We start from the raw sequence: 22,760 nt of genomic DNA on the forward strand, positions 1-22,760 counted from the left end.
AAACGTGTCTCGCTCTTATTGCTTCAATGCGCCGGAATGCCGGAGTATTGAGTGTACTTTTTGTTCTGGTTACTGTTACAAGGGATTCAAAGTCAATTTGGATTATCCCAAGTGCTATCGCCGGACGGGAGGGGCAGAGAGGGCGGACAGGAAGTCAGTAGGTGGGGCAGAGAAGGCCCATGGCAGGTGAAGTCCCACCCGGGATCAGTCACGTCTCCTGCCGCTCCGCAGTCGGCCTCCTCGGGAACAAAAGGACCGTCACTCACGTGGAACTGGAAGAAGCCCGGGGGGCGATGATGGTCCCGGCAGGTCAGGAGGTCCTCGCAGGTGCACTGCTGCTCCAGCTGGACTGAACCTGCGGGACAACAACCGCCTGGGAGGAAATCCCTCTCATCTGCAGATGGAGGGAAGCGGCGGGCGAGCAGGTTCTGAGGACATCCGTCGCCACACAGCCCCATCAGCAGTTCTTCATCTGGATAAGAAAACGTCACACATCATGTACAGCATCACACAAAATTACCTCCTTTATGGCGGTTAAGGACTTCTTTATAAATGGAATGTTTTGGTAGTTATGGCATAGAAAACCTGTTTGCCGCCTTCTAAATATGCTTTTCAACATTATTGGAGTACTCTAGACATGAAATAACACCCCTATATCCACCGATATTTCCCAATATTGTAGCTATAACCACAGATAATAAACATATTTATGACAATTTACCTTGTATTTTAGGTGTTCTCATGCTAACAGCTAGCATGTCAGAGTTGCTAGCCTGCTAATGTTAACATCTTAGCATTTTTATAGGTATAAACTTACATAAATAATAAGGACAAGCATGCTGGCTGTTAGCCTTGCCAGCAGTCTAACATTAGCATGTTAGCTACGTATTTTGCCATTTTCAAATTTAGTTATAAAAAATCAGTGATGTAAACTTTTTCATTTTAGGTGTTAGTATGCTAACACCATGTTAGCATGTTAGCCTTTTTGCTAATGTCGAGGGGTATAAACTTAAATAGAAAGTGTTTTCATGTTAGGTGTTAGCATACTAACAGTTAACATGTTAATTCACAGTATTTTCTTGCATAAAGTTGTATAAAGAACTTATATAAAACTTATATAAAGACTAAGAGCTATTATACTGGGTGTCAGCATGCTAACAGCTACCATGTTAGCGTTTCTGGCATTCTAAAATTCGCAGGATCGCTTTTGCTATTTTAAAAAAAAACTTACACTGACAGTGTTTTTAATTTTAGGTGTTAGTATGCTAACACAATGTTAGCATGTTAGCCTTTTTGCTAATGTCAAGGGGTATAAATTTAAATGGAAAGTGTTTTCATGTGAGGTATTAGCATACTAACAGTTAACATGTTAATCCACAGTATTTTTTTATGCATAAACTTATATCACGACTAAGAGCTATAATACTGGGTGTCAGCATGCTAACAGCTACCATTTTAGCGTTTCTGGCATTCTAAAATTAGTAGGATCGCTTTTTGCTGATAAAAAAAACTTACACTGACAGTGTTTTTATGTTGTTAGCATGCTAACAGTTATTATTTTAAGCTACTTTCATATGCATATACTTACATCAAGACTAAGCACTATTATGCTAGGTGTCAGCATGCTAACAGTTAACATGCTAAAATGTTAGCATTGTGAGTGTTCTAACATTTGGACAGTGTTTTTATGTTAGAACCCAGTATGGTAACCATAAGCATGTTAACATGCTAACAAGGTAGCCTTTGTGCTATTTTCAAATGGTATAAACTTACATAGTCTTTACATGTTAGGTGTTAGCAGGTTAAACTATTTTCATACACAAACTTTCATCAAGACAATTTTTGTATTATTTTTATTTCATTATGCTAAGTGTCAGCATGCCAACCGCTAGCATGTTTGCATTTGAAGCATTTTAAAATTAGCACATTAGCTATTTTCAAAAGGTATTAACTTTGAATAACAGACAGTGTTTTCTTTTTTGATGTTAGAATGCTAACAACTAGCATGTTATAGCATTGCCAGCCGAAAGTCAACTCCGCTGCCTGTCTATGATGTCATCAGTGGTTGACTCTGTACTTCTTTGCTAACAAACACACATTTGTATAATATTGATTGCATAAAACCATTGTACGTAATTGCATATAAAATGATGTCTGAAAAAGATAAATGAACATTTAAGCTTTCTTTTACCTTCACATTAGACGTGACGGCTGCCAAAGACACGATGTGGCAGCGAGACCAACATGGACACCACCTTCCTGTTTTGCCATGAGTTATTTCTTGAATTCAATAGTATTTCTCTTTTCAACTTCTTTACCAAAATACAGACAATGACAACTTTCTTTAGCTCCATTTTGTTGTGGCTCCACTTGTTCAGGACATTTAGCCTTATCATGCCAGGCGTTAGCATCCTAACATTTTATGGGTAGACACATACAAAAACACCAGTATCATGGTAGGTGTTAGCATGCTTACGTTAGCATGTTGGCATTGCTAGCATGCTGATATTAGCAGAGCATCATTTTTATCCATTTTCATATTTACCCAAAATTATGCTAGGTGTTGGCATGCCAACATTAACATGTTAGCATTGCTAGCAAGCTAACATGAGCAAACTAGCATTTTTTGTTCAAATTCCATGAGTATAAACTTGAGCAGACACTGAGCACTATCATGCTAGGTGTTGATTATAATAACATTAGCATGTTAGCATTGTTAGTCATTCATGGTTAAGGAATGTAAATATGTACATAAAAAATGTCGGACTAATATTTATGCTGTAAATCACTATGCATTATAGGGCGCAGTATAGCGCTTGGTGGAGGTCTACGTTTTCTAAGTTCTTTCCGAGTTCATTCATTGATTATTTATTTATTATTGGGGGTTTTTTTGTAACGAGAAGTCTCAGTGACTTGTGGTTGTCTGTGCAGGCAATCCCTGGATCTACTGTGATGGACCCTCCCTCTTTCTTTACCTGCAGGCGCAACCTGCTTTCCACGCCCTGACAGCATCAGGGTCACGGCTTTAAGTGAAAGCGGGGAGTCCGTCTGCGCCGGGGTCGACCCTCCTCCTCTGCAGACCCGCATCAAAAAGGTGGGAACCATGCATGCATGCAGACAGATGTCAAACACGACACATCATGGAGGGGAAAGATGCAAAAAATGATTAACAGAACAGAAGATGATTCAAAACAAAAGATAAAGCGTGTGATGGAAATAAGGCATGTAACAGAAAATACGTATACGATAACTGCAGATGAACATGTATCTGATGTGGTGTGGAAATGTTTTACATACAGAAGGATAAAAACAGACGACTACCTTCTGTAGCAGATATTATTTACCATTTACATGCCCAAAGTCACTTTTTCATGACTTATCACACTTCAATGTTTCAGACCATCAAAGAAATGTAACTGAACTCAAAATGCAGTTTTTAAATGAAACCTTTTATGATGAATGGAGAAAAAGATTAGCCTAAAGCTAATAAGTAGCTGGGCCGCCCTTAGCAGCAACAAGTGCAACCAAGCCTTTGTGATAACTTGCAATGAGTCTCTTCCAGCTGTGGAGGAATTGTTGTCATTCAGCCACATTGGAGGCTTTTCCAGCATCAAGGACTTTTGAAGGCATGCCACAGCATCTCAATAGGATTCAGCAGACCATCACAGTACCACCACCATGTTTGACTCCTTTTTCCTCTCATGCCAGATGGAATGGGACACACACCTTCCAAAAGGTTCAACCACAGAGTATTTCCCCAAAGGTCTTGGGGATCATCAAGATGTTTTCTGGCCAAATGGAGACCAGCCTTAATGTTCTTTTTGTTCAGCAGTGCTTTTGGTCTTGGAACCAGTGTCCAGTGTCTTTCTTACAGTGGAGTCATGAACACCGACCTTAACATTTTGGTTGACCGGCCGCTCCTGGGAAGGTTCACCACTGTTCCATGTTTTGGCCATTGGTGGATAATGGCTCTCAATGTGGTTAGCTGGAGTCCCAAAGCTTTAGAAATGGCTTTTCCACACTGATGGAGCTCAATTAATTTCTGTTATGTTATGTTTGAACACATTGGGGCTTTCACACTTTCACAGGAGGCCATGTACCTTTGGAGGTTTTTTCTCCCTTAATAATGAGAAGTTTCATTTTAAAACTGCATAAAGTGTTGAGTTGTGTTTTGTTTGTTTGATGATCTGAAACATTGGAGTGTGAGAAACATGCTAAAAATAAGAAACCAGGAAGGAGCAAACACCACTGCTGCTGATGTTTCATGTCAGAGTAAAGTTATTCAAGAACGGCAGACACCGTCACATCGAGTCACGTGGCTTGATGCATTAATGACGTGAAAAATGTTCACATAATGAATGAAATAAATGAGTTTGTGCCATTAGCCGGCTATATTTGACAGCCCTAATGTATCATAAACCTGCCGGTTATGAATGATAACATGTACAATACAAGTCCAGGCACACACAGGGTCCTCAAGGCCGAACAAGTGCAGTATGTGTGGTGCAGTGGGTCAGCTGGAACCCGGTACGGTAAAAATCTACTCTTCCAAATGTTCTACATTATTGTGCTGTTCACCTGGTTTGTCCAGTTCCAGGCTCGACGGCGGAGGTAAAGGGGTCACCAGCTTTCCGGAGACAGTGGAGCTGCGTGACAATATGGCAGCGGAATTATTGCTCCCCTCCGTGTCACCAGCATCCCCATCCTGGTCTCCGTCTTCCCTGCAGCAGGTAATACAGGACAGGAGGTCAGGATGAATCTTCTTATCCATTAGCCTCCAGGACAGCTAAAGTAAGGTTTCTGGCCTGGCATCTCATGCATTCTCATACATGAGTGCATGAAAGCACGATTAGAAAAAACAGAGATGACATTTTTGAGAAATGTTAAGACACAAACACACCAAACATGAACAAATATCTCTAAAGGAATACAAACACTTCTATGCCGTTTTCCTCGTTAAAAGGGTCCCTGATATCAACATTGCTTAAATCTGTGATATATTGTTTGTAATTATGTTCCACATTGTTTAATTTTTCAAAACAAAGTATAAATACACAAAAATGCAATTTACAGTTGATGCTGCCACTTATGACAAGCCGAGTCTTGCCGTTCCACGGTGAACACTAGCTAGCTTATATTAACTCGTTTTCTCACGCTGCAGTGCACAGAAAAGGGAAAGAAATATGTGTTTCACAAAGCTGTTAAAGGGGAAACTGCACTTTTTTTTTTTGCTTAGAAAAATACCAGGGTTTAAATGAAAGAATGGTAACATGCTAACGTTCGCATGCTAACTCCTAGCATAATGTGTTTGTCTAAGTGCCTACCTCTGAAAATTCTGAAATTCTGTTTTTATCATGTTATTATCATGCTAACATGATAATATTACCATAGGCTACCACCTAGCAATATAGTGCTAAATCCATGTTCATGAAGTATACTATAGTATACTCACAGTATAGTAAAAGTATACTCATAGTATAGTATAGTATAGTATAGTATAGTATAGTATAGTATAGTATAGTATAGTATAGTATGAGTATACTCATAGTATAGTATGAGTATACTACACTCATGTTAGCAAGCTAGCAATACTAGCATCTCAATATTAGCATACACCATAACACCTAGCATAATAGTGTGTAGCTGTCTGAAAATGTCTGAAAATGCGATTGTGCTAATTTCAGTATGCTGGCAGTGTTACCATGCTAATGTTAGCATGCTAACACCTTTAATGAATGTGCTAAATTAAGTGTTCATATCTGTGACTACCCACGAAACGATTAATAATGCCACTATGCTAATATTAGCACGATAACATCTGTTTTATATGTGTTTACCCATGACAATAGCAAAAAAATACTAGTATGCTAACGTTAGCATGCTAACACCTAGCAAATCAAGTGCTCTGACCATTTTTTTGTGGAGTTAGAGTATATGCACAAAATGGTCTGATCTCACAAGGTTAAAGAATCCTTCAGAAAAATTCCTGGATTCAGACGGTGATCCGGAATACCCCCAAAATGTATTCAGTTCTTCCATATCCTATTTCCGACAATTACTGAAAGTTATTTTGAACACAAACAAACAAAAACATAACTTCCGTGCTACACTTAGTAATAATGTATACACAGTATAAAATATAGTTCTTGGAGTGTGTGGGTGTAGTAAGTACATGACACCCCGTCAGACCCCCAAAGGGGGAACCAGTGCTGTAGGACTTCTTGGACCGGATGAGGACGGGTCAGACAAGGATGCGTTAGAACTCACATGCTCCCCGACTGCAAGGTGTACTTCTTGCGAGTGATCCTGGTGGCTTGCTGAGTGAATAACTCGTGGCGCTCAGACTTCTTCCACATGTAGTAATACTCCACACACTCCCCCACAGAGCGGGTTCGTACCTGGGGGAGAAGAAACCATGCTGGTTACGCCTTTTTTTGATCAAGTGTTACTGAAAAATCAAAGGATGGAGGGGCCACGTTGACATTTTTTAACCAAGCCGCATAGCTATGCGAATAAGTTATATCCAGTTATACTTCCTTTTTGTCATCATGCTATGACTTTACTGTGAACTGCGTGTGTGCACACACGTGTGGGATAAACATCCCAAGTCTTTTCATCACTCACCTTATTAGCCTGAATGAGATGGAAGTTTTTCCCGTAAACTTTAAAGCCATGCTCAAAATTCCGACACTCCTCCTCACTCCAGCCGCACAGCTCTTCTGCAGAACAAGAAAGAGCACCAACAAAATCAGCAAAACGATGCAAATCATTCAACAATAAACATACGTGTAATGAGGCGGTATTTGTATGTGCTTGTGTCGGTATAAAGCAGCGTTTGCACTTGCATGCATTTTGCTGAGGGAAATGTGCCTCAGTTGTGTATTTATGGCACGCTTGAAAAGCCTGAAGAACAATAAAGAAATAAATAAGTAAAAAAAATAAAAATAAAGTTTGCGCACTGTTGGCGTTCTGCTTTATGCACATGTGATGCACTTGGTACACAATTTTTACACAAATTGTCATAAACCAACCATGCTCCCGCAACACAGTCCTGGCATCATGTGGTGTCGCTGCATCTCAGCAGGCTCCACCCAATTGTGTACATAGCAACACATGAAAGGAACGCTACAGCTAGCCTCCAAAACAAAAAGCTCCAATATGAAGCACTACCTTTGGCTTGTGAGGCATTGTTTGCTAAAGCTAGGCAAGCCGGCTAGTGGCTAGCCGCTGTGGTGTGGCAAGGTATCACTACGCCAGTAACATAGTTCTTGGGTATTACAATGTTCATAACAATAATACAGTAAACCTCGGATATATCGGACTCGGATATATCGGAAATTCGCTCACAACGGACAGATAAAAAAGAACCAATTTTTCTGTAATGCATTTCCAATAAAAGTTCATTGCATATATCGGATTTTTTATAACGGATTTCGCCTATTTCGGACAAAATCTCCAGTCCCGTTCCAATGCATTTCCATGAAATTTCCCTGGCATATATCGGATGGCCGCATCGTGGCGCTCCGATTCGCCGAATCGTGACAGGCCGCTATACGACGTCATTTGCAGCGTTTGCAGCGTTTGCAGCGTTTGCAGCGTTTGCAGCGTTTGCAGCGTTGCCTGCGCGTCCAGGTACATTGGAAACATAGTCAAGGAAGTGCCTTTTTATAACGGATAAAATCCCATTTACGCATATACCGGATATAAATCCCATATATGCGTAAAACGGACATTTTCCGGTATACGCATATAACGGATTTCGCTTATATCGGACAAAACCAGTGGGAACAATTGAATCCGATATATCCGAGGTTTACTGTGATGTGCTTCACATGCAACTCACATGACGGACATTTTTGGAGTTTTTCTCAGAAGGCTTTATAGGCAGAATGGGTGTGTCCCATTACGTGCATTCTCTTTTTATCTGTTATGGTATCTTTAGAAGCCACAGAAAAGAGATGCGTGTTCATGTCTCACATTAAGGAGCGATTGAGGATGATGGACAAAATTCCAAAAAAAGTTCCTTTAATGTGTTTGTGGGAATTTCAAGTATTTTTGTTCCGCCGATGAAGAAAGAGGGTAAGAATTTTGGCCACAGGAGATCGTGGAGGACTTCTGAAACGTCTCTTGGTGGCAGGAGTGGTGGGACATTGCCGTGAGACACTTCACTGACACTCCGTAAAATTGTCCCTTTTTCCAAGTCGGTAACCACGGTAACCACACCTTTCCATGACTTACAGGTCAGACTTGACTGCTCAGACTACAGTAGATTAGATATGTACAGTAAACCTCGGATATATCGGATTCAATTGTTCCCACTGGTTTTGTCCGATATAAGCGAAATCCGTTATATGCGTATAATGTCCGGAAAATGTCTGTTTTACGCATATATGGGATTTATATCCGGTATATGCGTAAATGGGATTTTATCCGTTATAAAAAGGCACTTCCTTGACTATGTTTCCAATGTACCTGGACGCGCAGGCAACGCTGCAAACGCTGCAAATGACGTCGTATAGCGGCCTGTCACGATTCGGCGAATCGGAGCGGCACGATGCGGCCATCCGATATATGCCAGGGAAATTTCATGGAAATGCATTGGAACGGGACTGGAGATTTTGTCCGAAATAGGCAAAATCCGTTATAAAAAATCCGATATATGCAATGAATTTTTATTGGAAATGCATTACAGAAAAATTGGTTCTTTTTTATCTGTCCGTTGTGAGCGAATTTCCGATATATCCGAGTCCGATATATCCGAGGTTTACTGTATAAAATTTATATCTACATATCAACAGAGCTTGGGTAGAATTTGAAAAAATATGAGTTGTAAAAATCAGATACAGTTAAAAAAAAAATCGACCTGCAATGTGAACGTAGCCGTGGATATGCCCCGCCCACCGAGCTTGCGGTGCATTCACGGCGAGTTGGCTGAAATTGTGCCACAAATGTTTCATGTTCAACATTTTCTCTGCACTTACACACACTTACCACTATTTACCAAGACTTTACTCACTGGCCCGCCATCGCCACACAAAATGGCGTGCCACTGCAGGGACAAAGTGCATGCAAGCGTAAACGAGGCTTTCGATGGAAAAGACACTTACCACTCCACACTTTCACATTAAAGCGTAAACGTCGCAGGGCCTCATCTGCATTGAAGTTGCATTTGACCAGTTCATACAGCGCCTGGCAACGTACAGGACACCACAAAAGCTTCAGTAAAGACCAATCAAGGAGCGCCAAATCCTCGGATGTACCTGTTCATTGTCTCGGACCGTGCCGGCACACGGTTGTCTGCAGACTGCCCCCTCCTGGCCACGTGGGGTCTGTGCACTCAACAGGAAGTCCTCCACATCCTGCGGCGGCAGATCCCCTGGTCTCCACAGCAACTGGTCCTCGCTGTTGTAGGCTGGACCCACAGGAAGGAGGACAGTCAGGGTGCCCGATGAGGAGAAATAAGGAGTTTAGAGTAGTGATTCACACGTTTTTTTGGCCGTGAGATCATCGGGTGTGCCGTGGGAAATGATTCCATTTCACTCAATTGGTCGGAAAATGATTTATTTCCTGTTTTGTTCATCTAGCTATGCCGGAATGACATCCTGACAGGGAGAACAAAGAAATAAGCGAACCTACGTGTCCACCTGCTGCCACCCATACAACAGAATGAAGCTAGGTGAGAGAAGTAGCATTAACATGTTACATACATACCTGCTTCCTGGTACGTATACGGGTTGAGTGGAGGGACTGTTGCCTGGTACATGGAACCCACCAGGATCTCCTAGGAAGGACATCATGGACATTAGTTAAGTCTACGTGAGGCCGCTTCTGCTGTGCCAAAATATGTGTGATGGGAACCTTGTGTTCTTCGTTGGAGGGAAGAGATATATTGTCCGAATCCTCGTCCGATGAGCAGACGAATGTGTCTTTGCCAGCTGGGAGGGGAAAACATCACAAGGTTTTCATTTAGGGGGGCCTAGTGGTTAGCATGTTAGCCACACACTCAGGAGGTTTGGAAGATCTGGGTTTGGGCATCTTTGTTCTCCCCGTGCATGTGTGGGTTTCCTCCTCCATCCCAAAAACATGTTAGCTTCATTGGCCGCTGCAAATTGTCCATAGGTATGAACGTGGGTGGGCCCACAGCAAACCGATCTCCTCCATCCTACCCTGTCTTCTGCATCTGTCTCTTTCACACCAACTACCCTCATGTCCTCCTTCACTACATCCATAAACCTCCTCTTTGGTCTTCATCTACGCCTCCTACCTGGCAGCATCCTTCTACCAATATAGTCGCTATCTCTCCTCTGGACATGTCCCAACCAGTCTAGACTAGTTTGGCCTGGCCTCCAACATGTAATGTCCCTCTGATGTACTCCTTCCTGATCCTATCCATCCTGGTCACTCCCAATGTGGGATCTTTGGGATCCATGGCCCATCACACAGCCGCCGGTTTGTTTACAACAGCCACCTGCCTGGCATCCCGCCCTGCTGATGGAAATGTGTGTCCCAGGCTATGACGCAAATCTTTGTTGACAGAAATGTTGAAATGTAATATTTACTCTACACATTTTTACAGCATATTGTAAAACATTAAGAATGTTTGTCCTCCTACAGAAACCATATTAAAACAAAAAATATACAGTAAACCTCGGATATATCGGATTCAATTGTTCCCACTGGTTTTGTCCGATATAAGCGAAATCCGTTATATGCGTATACCGGAAAATGTCCGTTTTACGCATATATGGGATTTATATCCGGTATATGCGTAAATGGGATTTTATCCGTTATAAAAAGGCACTTCCTTGACTATGTTTCCAATGTACCTGGACGCGCAGGCAACGCTGCAAACGCTGCAAATGACGTCGTATAGCGGCCTGTCACGATTCGGCGAATCGGAGCGCCACGATGCGGCCATCCGATATATGCCAGGGAAATTTCATGGAAATGCATTGGAACGGGACTGGAGATTTTGTCCGAAATAGGCGAAATCCGTTATAAAAAATCCGATATATGCAATGAATTTTTATTGGAAATGCATTACAGAAAAATTGGTTCTTTTTTATCTGTCCGTTGTGAGCGAATTTCCGATATATCCCAGTCCGATATATCCGAGGTTTACTGTATCTCCCTCCCCCTTTTTCCATTTTCAAACATTTTTCAAAAAGCTCCAAGGAGCCACAAGGGCGGCGCTAAAGAGCCACATAAAGCTGTAGAGCCGCGGGTTGCCAACCCCTGCCCTACCCTAACCCAATCTAACCTACGCTAACCCTAAATTTGGAGAGAATTTGGGAGTATCAAAGTAGTTCAGATACAAAAAGACCAGTTGACAGAGTACTCTTGCTAGTATTGGAGATAAAGTTACATAAATGTACGTGTAAATTACTGTAAACTTACCTGATTTGTTTACTCTGGAGCAAACAAGTTCCCATTCCGCTGCTTTTTTAAGTGTTCTTTTATTTTTTTTTAGAAATGTCAAATAGTCAAGATTCATTCATGGTCTCACACAAAGTTGGATTTCTTAAACTCAATACAAAAACATGCATTTTCAGGTGTTAAAAAAATATTTGAGCATTGCAAAGGGAGCCACAACAAAGAGGCTGAAGAGCCACACGTGGCTCTGGAGCCATGGGTGGCTGACCCTTGCTTTACCATAACCCAGGGGTGGGCAAACTACGGCCCAGGGGCCACATCCGGCCCGCCAAGTATTTGAATATGGCCCGCCTGTTCTTTCCAAAATATTTCATTGAAACTCAACATACAACCTGGCATCATGGCTTGAGCCAACCTTTTGATGGTTGAAGTAGCTGTTTTATCAATTTCATTATTTGATGTGGTCTGATGTTTACAAAATGCTCCTGAAAAAAGGGACACAAGCACATAATAATAATAATAATAATTAAAATAATAATAATAATACATTCATTTTCTACCGCTTGTCCTCACGAGGGTCGCGGGGGTGCTGGAGCCTATCCCAGCTGTCTTGGGGCGAGAGGCGGGGTACACCCTGGACTGGTCATAATAATAATAATAATAATAATAATAATAATAATAATAATAATAATTCTGTCATTTTTTACCGCTTATCCTCACGAGGGTCGCGGGGGTGCTGGAGCCTATCCCAGCTGTCTTGGGGCGAGAGGCGGGGTACACCCTGGACTGGTCGTAATAATAATAATAATAATAATAATAATAATAATAATAATAATAATAATAATAATAATAATAATAATAATAATAATAATAATAATAATAATAATAATAATAATAATAATAATAATAATAATTCATTTTTTTACCGCTTATCCTCACGAGAGTTGCGGGGGGTGCTGGAGCCTATGCCAGTTGTCTTGGGGCGAGAGGCGGGGTACACCCTGGACTGGTCGTAATAATAATAGTAATAATAATAATAATAATAGTAATAATACTACTAATAATAATTCATTCATTTTTTACCGCTTATCCTCACGAGGGTCGCGGGGGTGCTAGGCCTATCCCAGCTGTCTTGAGGCGAGAGGCGGGGTACACCCTGGACTGGTTGTAATAATAATAATAATAATAATAATAATAATAATAATTCATTAATTTTCTACCGCTTATCCTCACGAGGGTCGCGGGGGTGCCGGAGACTATCCCAGCTGTCTTGGGGCGAGAGGCAGGGTACACCTGGACTGGTCGCAAAAATAAAAATATCATTATTAATAAACTTATGAATAAAAATTATTAATATAATTTATATTTATCATTATTAATATAATAATAATGATAACAATAATGATCACAATAAATTTATAATGCACTTTACATCAAATAAATGATCTCAAAGTGCACATATAGCAGACTACATGACACTTTTACGTGTAAAATATGTGTAAAAATATACGTGCACAAATGGACTGTCACGTGTAAAATACTATACAGTCTGCCCCCCCCCCCCCCCCCCGTCAATTTTGTTAAATCAATGCGGCCCGCGAGTCAAAAAGTTTGCCCACCCCTGCCCTACCCCTACCCTAAAGCTAATCCTCTAACCCTAAACCGCCCTACCAGGTAACGCTAATCCTAGACCAGATAGGACAGCGCTAGCTCTCTCTCTTATCGTCTTTGAGCAGACATGAATGAGAAGATTCCCAGACTTAGAATTTCCACTTTGCGTACGACTCACCCGGCAGTTGATGAAGCAGATCTGAGGTGTTGGAGGTGACCGAAGGCGTCAGATCATCAGCGGACGATTCTACTCCGTCTTCTCCAGCAAAGAGGTCCTCAGTTATCTGCTTCTGGAGATGACAGCAAAGCTTAGACGGATGCGGCGGAGACACCATGGGCCATCTCACCTTGTCCAGAGTCATGTCCGGCAGAGCGGCGGCAACATGACGGTTCTGCTTGGCTGGATCAGACACGGTGTAGCCGTAGAGTGCCAGCAGGTCCTCAAAGTTCTCACTGGCCTGCATCAAGACAAGAAATAGGAAAGGAGACCTGAAGAGTTACTTCAGGAAGACTTCCTTCATTCCTCAGCGAAAAGGTGACCCAAACATTTGGTCAGTTGAGCTATGAGATCCTCCAAATGATAAATGGAAACCCGACATCAAGACATCAAGCACCATAACAGAAGTTGAGCGTACAGTCTGGGGTTGGGCTGCCATCTTCACAGGATGAGGAGAACCTCTCCTTTAACTCCGGTTAAAACTCCTACTTCTCCGGTCGAGCGTCTTCATTGCCATACCTCACCATCTCAGCTGGGCTGCGACCTCGGTGGCCAGGTCCAAAGGCCCACGGCTCGCCTGTGGGCAGAAACAACGGTGGTCAGTGTCTGGTCATCGGGTTGCTAGCCAGCAGGCTACTTCCTGGTTCATGGGGCGGTGCGCTGAGAATCCGCTGACAGGAAGTCAGAAATATCATGTTTACATCGTATGAGGATCGCCCTCAAAGCATATCAGTCAAACATGAACACCAAGCATGGCTAACGACGCCTTTCTTAAATAGTGGTAGCTAGTACAGGGGTGTCCAAAGTGTGGCCTGGGAGCCATTTGCAGCCTGTGGCCCACAGCACGATCGGAAAATAGAATTTAATAAGTCCATGAATAAATAATAAATTGAAAAATCAGCAGTAGTTTTACATAAATGAAGTATCTAACAACAAATAGGTGTCATTCTACCGGACTATGTTGTAATATTTTGAGGAATAATACGACATTTTAGCAAGTTTTTTAGTAGGTAAGGTAATGGTTTTATTTCATTAGAACATGCATCATATTACAATTGAGTGCATCCCATAATCAGTTCCCAGTTCCACATGTCCAAAAGGAGTAGGAAGAAGCAAAGCTTATTAAATCCTACCCCTCCATCTGGTACTTTTACAATCACTAACTGTTACATTTGTTCACTTCCTGCTTTCCATAATACAGTTTAAGTTTTTTTTTTTTTTTAATAATGCACCTCGTACCGAAGTACTCGGTGATATGAGCATCCAATGCCATAATGTGTACCATAGTGCGTGTCAATATAGCACATCATGACTGGTTCAAGACTATTCATCCTTGTATTTAGCAAACATCAACTGCTTGTATTGTTTCTTGAATTGGCTCATCGTTGTGCATTGTTTGATTTCCTTACTCAATCCGTTCCATAGTTTGATTCCACATACTGAAATGCTATGGCTTTTTAACATAGTCCTAGCATAGAAGTGTTTCAAATTTAGTTCTTCCCTGAGAACTAAATTTATTTAAATTAAACTGAGTTTTTGAAAAACAAAAAACTAAATTATGAAAAACAAAACAACAAATACAGTGGTGTTTTTTGGAAAATTGAGGGATGAACAATAAAACTTGAAAAAAATTAAGAACAAAATTTGTATTGAAAAATTAAATAATTTCAGAGAATAAGCCCAAAGACAGCTGGGATAGGCTCCAGAACCCCCCACGACCCTCGTGAGGAAAAGCGGTAGAAAATGAATGAATGAATGAAGCTTGTAATATAATATTATCAGGAAAAATAATGTCATTTTAGTAACATAGAGTTGAAATATTACTCCCAACCCAAAAAAAGAAGCATTGGAGTTTTTAATTCTTCATGGACAGATACCTTTGTCTTCGTTGTTTTTCTGGCTTACATTTATACTTCGAGAAATATTCTGCTGTTAAAACTTGTCAAATTAAGAAAGATTCAAACTTTTGAGAGGTTATAAGATATTGCATATAAATTATGTTCTGCAGCTCCAGTGTATTTTCCTTTAGTGAGCGTGGGGGTAAAATGGCTCTTTTGATAGTAAAGGTTGCCGACCCCTGACCTAGCATGTCAAGCTTCTTCTTCTTTCTCTTTGGGCTTTTGCCTTCGGAGGTCGCCACAGCAAATCAATGTCCTCCATCACACCAACTACCTTCATGTCCTCCTACACTACATCCATAAACCTCCTCTTTGGTCTTCTTTTACGCCTCCTACCTGGCAGCATCCTTCTACCAATATATTGACTATCTCTCCTCTGGACATGTCCAAACCATCTCAGTCTGGCCTCTCTCAGTCTGACTTTATCTCCAAGGCCTCTAACATGTAATGTCGCTCTGATGTACTCCTTCCTGATCCTATCCATCCTGGTCACTCCCAATGAGAACCAGAGCATGTATCAGATTGTCTTGTCTGTATCTAAACTCTCTGATGTTGGCGGCCCACGTGATCGCGACAGCAGCGTGTGCTAGCATCTTTAGCAAGGAGTAGGAGCAATGTCTGAAAAACACGTTGTAGCTGAGTACAAACCTTGTCATGCGCAAGCGTCCCATGGTGGCTCAGAACCAGGAAGTTAAATATGACCAACCTCTCCCACGGGACGGCAAAAAGTCATTAGCTTGGATGACCAGCCCGTCGGCGGTGAGGAATGTCGGGTTTCAATTCCTCAAACATGCCAAGTTGCCACTGCATTGTGGGTAAAGGTATACCCCACAAGCGTAAAAAGAAGCTGACGAGTTGCTAAGTTGTATGACATCATCATTGACCAAGGCCAAAGGTCATATAAGTGCCTCTTTTTCATAGCTGTCTCAGGCGACGCCTGTTCCGACCAAAGTATGAAAATGATTGCAGATTTTGAGAATCAAGTCGTAAATTTCTGAGTTTAAAATCAAAAGTGGTAACTTAATGTTACAGGCATCGCCTGAGACAGCCATGAGAAGCCTCGGGGGGCTTTGAGACGATGCTAACCCATGCTAATCTGTTTGTAGTCAACTGCTCTGTTTTGCTGCCACATTATGAATAAACGCTGTGGCCTTAAGAGGAGAGTTTCCGTTCTTCCAGAAGAGATGTGCTCTATTTTCCCTCTGACACGTATGACACCATGAAACGTCATATCACCACTTCATACATGGAATACAGTAAACCTCGGATATATCGGACTCGGATATATCGGAAATTCGCTCACAACGGACAGATAAAAAAGAACCGATTTTTCTGTAATGCATTTCCAATAAAAATTCATTGCATATATCGGATTTTTTATAACGGATTTCGCCTATTTCGGACAAAATCTCCAGTCCCGTTCCAATGCATTTCCATGAAATTTCCCTCGCATATATCGGATGGCTGCATCGTGGCGCTCCGATTCGCCGAATCGTGACAGGCCGCTATACGATGTCATTTGCAGCGTTGCCTGCGCGTCCAGGTACATTGGAAACATAGTCAAGGAAGTGCCTTTTTAGAACGGATAAAATCCGATTTACGCATATACCGGATATAAATCCGATATATGCGTAAAACGGACATTTTCCGGTATACGCATATAACGGATTTCGCTTATATCGGACAAAACCAGTGGGAACAATTGAATCAGATATATCCAAGGTTTACTGTATTAGGACTCTTTCTAGGAAACGTACAACTTAATTTTTGCACATTTGCCACTTTATTCTCCAAATCTCTGATTTAGCAGTGTGGCTGTAATACTGGTAGAAATCTTTTCCTGGTGGAATACTAACCCGACTACCTCCAGTGGCCCCCGGGTGGGTTGAGTTTGAGTCCCCGCTTTAGGCCATAAATCAACACGAGTACGAAAAAGTCAACTTTACACTGCACACAGGAAGAACTAGTCCCTCGGTGGTGTTTTATGTGGTAAAAATGTCTTGTTGGGACAACTTGAGTGGAGTTGCTAGTGTGTCTGAAAGTGAGTGTGCGTGACCAGGGGCGCTTTCCTGCCACTTGGTGCTGAACGCCTCTTCCTCTCTCTCGGCGGAGAAGGAAATAAGTCAAAATGTCCACAAACCACGACAAAGACTAACAATGACAACTTTTTCCAGTGAGAAAACTTGAGGAAAAACATTCGAGCACGGCCGTGTCGTCTCCCTCCGCCTTTTGTTCGCTATCTCCGCTCGGTTCCCCTCCAGGGCAGCGAGAGAGCGAGGGGGGTGGAATGGATCTTTAACGCCGCGGAAAGAGGCTCGAAACGCCGGAGAGCTTCTCCATTTCTTCCCCCCCACCCACCTTCGTCACTTCCCCGATGTTTAACCCCCGCGTTGCTACGTTTCGCCCCGCGTTAAGTTCGCCGAGCGAACCGCCGACACATGCGCGAACGAGTCCGGCTCGACCCGCGCCGTCGTCCGCCCTCGTTAGCCGGTCGTCCGGGAGACTCCAGCCTCGTTTTCGTTCACTTACCTCCGCCGCCATTCCTCTCCTGCGCGAGCTCACTAGCCCGGATGTTGTCGGTCTGTCGTGTAGCAGCTCTCGCTGTGTTACTGTGTCAGGTACTTGTGTACTCGGCATGTACTCTTACACTCTTTTTCACTTATATTCAAGTTTAGCCTTCAGAAATTATTTTAAAAACACAACTTGCGCTTTTCGTTTTCCTACCGAGCGCCATGCAATATAAACTGTCGGCGTGTGTGACGTGTTGATTTCTTTTGAGGCCACTGTAACACTTTATTAAATATTACAAAAAAATGACATTTTTACTACAATGTATGTTTAAGGCTGAAAAGAGGGAGGGGACGGGGCATGGCCGTTGCAGATAAAGACAGAAGCGGCTCTGTTCACATGAATGCATGCGGCTCACAAGATATACAGTACTCCACATACGCATTATATACATTTACATGCACACTGTATGCATGTTGCTCTGCACCCTTTACACATAAATAACTATTCTGTCACCCGGGAAATCATGCAAAAATGTCATTAATATATAAATAATAAAAAAATATATAATGTATATATAAAATAATAAGTCACACTTTTTTCATAGGTTGGCTGTTCCTGCAACTTATACTCCAGAGCGACTTATAAATGAAAATAACTATTCTGTCACCCTGGAAATCATGCAAAAATTTCATTAATATATAAATAATAAAAAAATATATAATATATATATAAAATAATAAGTCACACTTTTTTCATAGGTTGGCTGTTCCTGCAACTTATACTCCAGAGCGACTTATAAATGAGAAAACTGTTTATGTTACATAAACACTGGACACCTTTTCTGTTCTTTTATTGTTAGAACTTGCCTTCCAAGAGGATGTAATGTCTGTTTTGGTCAAGTAGTTTGGAAAATATATTACCCGAAAAAATGCGACTTATACTCCAGTGTGACTTACATATGTTTTTTTCTACCTAATTATGCATTTTTGGCATTGTGCGACTTGTAGTCCAGAAAATACGGTATATATACTATGTATGTACATATGTGTGTGTATATATATATATGTACTCAACAACAATATAAATGCAACACGTGTTTTGTTGCCATTTTTGATTTTTTTTTAAGATGGACTTAAAGATCTAAAATTAATTCCAGATAAACAATATTACTGTTTCTCTGAAACATTGTTCCCTTAATCTGTCAAAATATTTGATGGTGACCACTTCTGCTTTGCTAAGATAATCCATCCCACCTCACTGGTGTGCCACATCAAGATGCTGATCAGACACCATGATTAGTGCACAGGTGTGCCTTAGACTGGCCACAATAAAAGGCCGCCCTGAAATGTTTTGTTTTTTTTTGCTTTATTTGGGGTCTGGGGACTCCAAACCAGTCAGTTTCTGGTGTGACCACCATTTGCCTCATGCAGTGCAACACATACAGTTTATCTGATTGTCAATTGTGGCCTGTGGAATGTTGGTCCACTCCTGGATATCAGTGGCAACTGGTAGACACCCCAAACATGCTCAATGGGTGACATGTCCGGTGAGTATGCTGACCATGCAAGAACTGGGACATTTTCAGCAGAATTGTGTCCAGATCCTTGCAACATGGGGCCGTGCATTATCTTGGTGAAACATGAGGTGATGTTCATGAATATATGGCACAACGATGGGCCTCAGGATCTCATTACGGTATCCCAGTCCATCGGCTTATGGTGGAAAAATGAAAATTCAAAGCACGAGGACCAGATCTGGTTGACATTCCTGCTGTCAGCATGTCAACTGGACACTCCCGCTATGCTTGCGACATTTGTGGCATTTTGCTGTGAGACAAAATGGCACATTTCAGGGTGGCCTTTTATTGTGGCAAGTCGAAGGTACACATGTGAATATATGAGGAAATGAATGAATGAATATATATATATATATTAGGGTGCATCAAATTTGAATGGGAAATTTTAATTTCATAATATTAATTTGGCTGGCATTTCATTTTTTTCTAATGAACATAAAAATGTCTTCTGCAAAGTTTTGAGGAAATTCTTTGAGATTTAGGGATGCCACCTCACACATAAACTTTTGTAAAATTTTGGAAAATGTGCAATTTCTACTCTAATTACCAAAAAGTTGACCTGGAAATGTTGAGTACAATGAACTTCTATACAATATCATTTTTTGTAGGGTCGTAAAAGTAAATATACAGTAAACCTCGGATATATCGGATTAAATTGTTCCCACTGGTTTTGTCCGATATAAGCGAAATCCGTTATATGCGTATACCGGAAAATGTCAGTTTTACGCATATATCGAATTTATATCCGGTATATGCGTAAATGGGATTTTATCCGTTATAAAAAGGCACTTCCTTGACTATGTTTCCAATGTACCTGGACGCGCAGGCAACGCTGCAAACGCTGCAAATGACGTCGTATAGCGGCCTGTCACGATTCGGCGAATCGGAGCGCCACGATGCGGCCATCCGATATATGCGAGGGAAATTTCATGGAAATGCATTGGAACGGGACTGGAGATTTTGTCTGAAATAGGCGAAATCCGTTATAAAAAATCCGATATGCAATGAATTTTTATTGGAAATGCATTACAGAAAATTTGGTTCTTTTTTATCTGTCTGTTGTGAGCGAATTTCCGATATATCCGAGTCCGATATATCCGAGGTTTACTGTATTTGTTTTCTCTTTGGGCAGATTGGGTATTCCTCAGAATTCAACTTTAAAGATTCTCCATTCATTTGTCCTATTGACAAAATGAATGGCAGTATTTACTGTATTTATACAGTAAATACATGTTCACACGGCCTTACCCTGAATTTTAATAAAGTTTAAACACTTTGTTTTTATTTTATTTGTATTTTATTGTAAACACAAGGGGCAATAGTAACATATTTAAATAACAATTCATGGCGACCATTGAGCACTGTTCACCATTTTATTCCACAAAACGTATGGTGGCACCCCTAAATAATAATGTATTGGAAAAATATTTTGTATGTGTTGTTTCTACATATATTGGAACACTTTTAGTACCCAGCCACATCAAAATTCAATAATTGTGTTTTTTGATGCACCCTAATATGTTTTTTTTTTTACTTTTATTGTATTTTATATATTTATGTATGTAAGGCATGTGTGATGTATGGGAACAAAACAACATCTATTTGTTTCTTCATCGACTCCACCTCGTGTGTTGCTCTTCTTCTTCTGTGTTCCCGTCTACCAGCGGAATATTGACTGTAAAGTCTTCTCAAGTACATGTGAGAACAATTAAAAAGCAGATGCCATAACGGTCCCGGCCGCACTGTTCCCTCCATATGCTCCAGCTGTGCTCCATGCTATGGATATTACATGTAGACATCTGACATGTTCCTGCTTTAAGACACCACAGAGAGCCTGAAGAGTTAACACAAATCGTGTTTGTAGCAGGACATCCTAAAATTACAACCTAATCTCTCAACTGTTTGGAAGGTGTGTGGTTTTGGGGGGTTTAGGGACAAAAACAAACATCTCTCTCGAGGTCCAGCAGGCAACTTCAGAACTAACCATGACGATGTGAATATATGCTGTATGGCAAAGCTGAGATATGCACTTTTTCTTGAAATATAAATAACGTGGTAGCATATTGTACAGAATATCAAAGTGTGAAAGCTGCATCCTTTCATTTGTCGACGTGGCCCTGGCTGGGAACAAGTTTGTCCTGTGTGAAAGGGAACTTTTATTCAAATAAAACCATGTTCACCATGTGTCATGACGATGTCAAAGGCAGTCCTCGAGGTATCACATCTCAAGTTATGATGTATGACATTTCAACTTATAATGTTTTGTATTATGTATATTATGTATTATTATTTCAAGTTACTCCTCCGTGAATCACCACCTTATGGTGGTGGAGGGGTTTGAGTGCCCGAGTGATCCAAGGAGCTATGTTGTCTGGGGCTATAAGCCCCTGGTAGGGTCTCCCAAGGTAAACAGGTCCAAGGTGACGGGACAGACCAAGAGTGATTCAGAAGACCCTTATGATGACAACAAATGGCCAATGGGAGGAACTGCACCTTAACGGATGTAGGATACCGAGGCCTCACCCTGGAGCCAGGCCCGGGAAAGGGGCTCGCAGGTAAGTGCCTGGTGGTCGGGCCGGGCCCAACACGAAGAAGCAGCCTCGAAGGATCTCCTCCTCGTAGACCCACCACCTATGGGGGCACTCAAGAGTCCGGTACATTGTGTGTTGGGTGGCGGTCAAGGACGGGTGCCTGGGTGACCTGGTCTTCAGCAGCGAATCTGGTTCTTGGAACATGGAATGTTACTTCTCTGGTGGGGAAAGAGCCTGAACTTGTGCGAGAAATTAAGACATTCCGACTAGACATAGTCGGACTCACTTCGGCCCACAGTTTGGGTTCTGGAACCAAACTCCTCGAGAGGTGCTGGACCTTGTTCTACTGTGGAGTTGCTGCAGAGAACAGGCGGCAAGCTGGTGTGGGCTTATTACTTCTGTGTTGGAGTCATCCGTGGTGAACGAGAGGGTGATTTCCCTACGCCTTCGGGTTGGGGAAAGGGTCCTGACTGTCGTTTGTGCAAACGCGCCAAACGGCAGCCCAGAGTACCGGCCTTCTTGGAGTCCATCAGGGGGGTGCTGGAGAGCACCCCAGCTGGTGACTCCGTCGTTCTACTGGGAGACTTCAACGCCCATGTGGGCAATGACAATGTGACCTGGAGGGGCGTGATTGGGAGGAACGGCCTCCCTGATCTGAACCCGTGCGGAGTGATGTTACTGGACTTCTGTGCGAACCACAGTTTGGCCATAACTAACACCATGTTCGAACATAGGGATGTCCATAAGTGTACTTGGCACCAGGACACCCTCGGCCGCAGGTCTATGATCGACTTTGTAGTCGTATTATCAGACCTGCGTCCGCATGTTCTGGACACATGGGTGAAGAGAGGGGCTGAGCGGTCAACTGATCACCACCTGGTGATGAGTTGGATTAGATGGCGGGGGAGGACCTGGACAGACCTGGAAGACCCAAACGAGTAGTTACAGTGTGTTGGGAACGTCTGGCAGAGTCTCCCGTTTGTCGAGTCTTCAACTCTCACCTCCGGCAGAGCTTCACCTGCATCCCAGGGGAGGACCGGGAT

At 42.0% G+C, this 22,760-nt stretch overlaps 1 protein-coding gene across 5 annotated transcripts; it reads right to left on the bottom strand.

The window, feature by feature from the left end:
• Positions 1 to 331: 331 nt before the first annotated feature.
• Positions 332 to 17,788, bottom strand: mier2 (mesoderm induction early response 1, family member 2). 5 transcript variants are annotated; one of them, XM_058074362.1, is made up of 13 exons: positions 17,629 to 17,788; positions 13,599 to 13,778; positions 13,332 to 13,442; positions 13,163 to 13,271; positions 9,859 to 9,935; positions 9,712 to 9,781; positions 9,261 to 9,412; positions 9,108 to 9,189; positions 6,625 to 6,719; positions 6,268 to 6,398; positions 4,579 to 4,721; positions 2,976 to 3,073; positions 332 to 472 (listed from the first exon to the last, which is right to left on the bottom strand). In XM_058074362.1, the coding sequence occupies exons 2-12, from the start codon at positions 13,638 to 13,640 to the stop codon at positions 3,018 to 3,020; spliced, it is 1,068 nt and encodes a 355-aa protein (XP_057930345.1). In that variant the 5' UTR covers positions 13,641 to 13,778; positions 17,629 to 17,788; the 3' UTR covers positions 332 to 472; positions 2,976 to 3,017. The 5 variants fall into 5 exon arrangements, with proteins under 5 accessions (XP_057930345.1, XP_057930347.1, XP_057930346.1 ...); XM_058074364.1 differs by having other exon boundaries at positions 13,620 to 13,778; positions 17,629 to 17,787; XM_058074363.1 differs by having other exon boundaries at positions 13,163 to 13,274; positions 13,620 to 13,778; positions 17,629 to 17,787.
• Between the last annotated feature and the right edge of the window lie 4,972 nt (positions 17,789 to 22,760).

This window comes from Doryrhamphus excisus, chromosome 5 (assembly GCF_030265055.1).
Source record: "Doryrhamphus excisus isolate RoL2022-K1 chromosome 5, RoL_Dexc_1.0, whole genome shotgun sequence".
Classification (NCBI taxonomy): domain Eukaryota; kingdom Metazoa; phylum Chordata; class Actinopteri; order Syngnathiformes; family Syngnathidae; genus Doryrhamphus; species Doryrhamphus excisus.

Excerpts from the sequence above, each read along its gene's own strand:
- mier2 (XM_058074360.1), bottom strand. The coding sequence starts at position 13,640 with ATGGCAGCCCAACCCCAGACTGTACGCTCAACTTCTGTTATG. Across the intron at positions 13,443-13,598 it reads TACGCTCAACTTCTGTTATG|GCCAGTGAGAACTTTGAGGA; the intron begins GTGCTTGATGTC and ends GTCTTGATGCAG. Across the intron at positions 9,190-9,260 it reads CGGTCCGAGACAATGAACAG|GCGCTGTATGAACTGGTCAA; the intron begins GTACATCCGAGG and ends GTACGTTGCCAG.